Source organism: Perkinsus marinus (genome assembly GCF_000006405.1).
Source record: "Perkinsus marinus ATCC 50983 genomic scaffold scf_1104296944384, whole genome shotgun sequence".
Taxonomy (NCBI): domain Eukaryota; phylum Perkinsozoa; order Perkinsida; family Perkinsidae; genus Perkinsus; species Perkinsus marinus.
This window is the reverse complement of record NW_003211419.1, coordinates 581-1,265: the sequence shown is the minus strand read 5'-3', so window position 1 is coordinate 1,265 and position 685 is coordinate 581. Positions and strand designations below refer to the sequence as shown.

Sequence of the window (685 nt, the reverse complement as noted above, 5' to 3'; positions counted from 1 at the left end):
CGTTAGCCGACTCAGCTCTCCAGCATTAGCAGCTATATCTGACGGCGACAACACAATGTAGCATCCACCATCTCCACCACTTACCGCATCCTTCTCCCTCAACGCGAGCGACAGTGAGGATCCTCTCTGGCACTCGCCTCAGAGTCACTGGTCAACTCCACAACATCAGACGACGGCGACGAGGAAGGAGGAGGAGGAGGAGCCTAATACAGATGAATCGTCACGCGCCAGGAAATTATCACCTTCACGATGGCGTCTGTCTTCCCCTGCTGTTCCTTCAACTGTGCACCAGCTTCCATGGCTTTAATCTGTGCTATTGAACATTCTTGCTCGCCAGCAAGCCTGCATAATATTCAACGAGAAATAAAACCTTCCGAGTGAGTAAAGATTCGCCACCTACCTCGCTGTTTCTGCCTCTAGTCGAGCGTTATCCGATTTAGCTTGCCGGATGAAACTCTTCACCATACTCCATTCAGATGACAGTAACTCTCGGCTGCCCGTCACGCGCCCAGATATTCTCGGGGACGTTGGTACGACGCCGAGTGCCGTCACTGAAGTTGACAGTGCCAAGATTTGCGCTATGTTATGACAAGGACGAGAGCTTACATTCCTCGTGGATCATCTCAGTCTCCATTATGAATCCTGCCAACTCCTCACGTAGACGCTGTATGGTCGAGTAAGATGA

General features: G+C 51.2%; 1 protein-coding gene across 1 annotated transcript; it reads right to left on the bottom strand.

The window, feature by feature from the left end:
* Positions 1-98: 98 nt before the first annotated feature.
* Positions 99-465, bottom strand: Pmar_PMAR016269 (hypothetical protein; the record flags this gene model as incomplete). Its single annotated transcript, XM_002780621.1, has 3 exons — positions 99-203; positions 243-342; positions 401-465. 3 exons carry the CDS (start codon positions 463-465, stop codon positions 99-101), a joined length of 270 nt encoding a protein of 89 aa, XP_002780667.1.
* Positions 466-685: the final 220 nt, after the last annotated feature.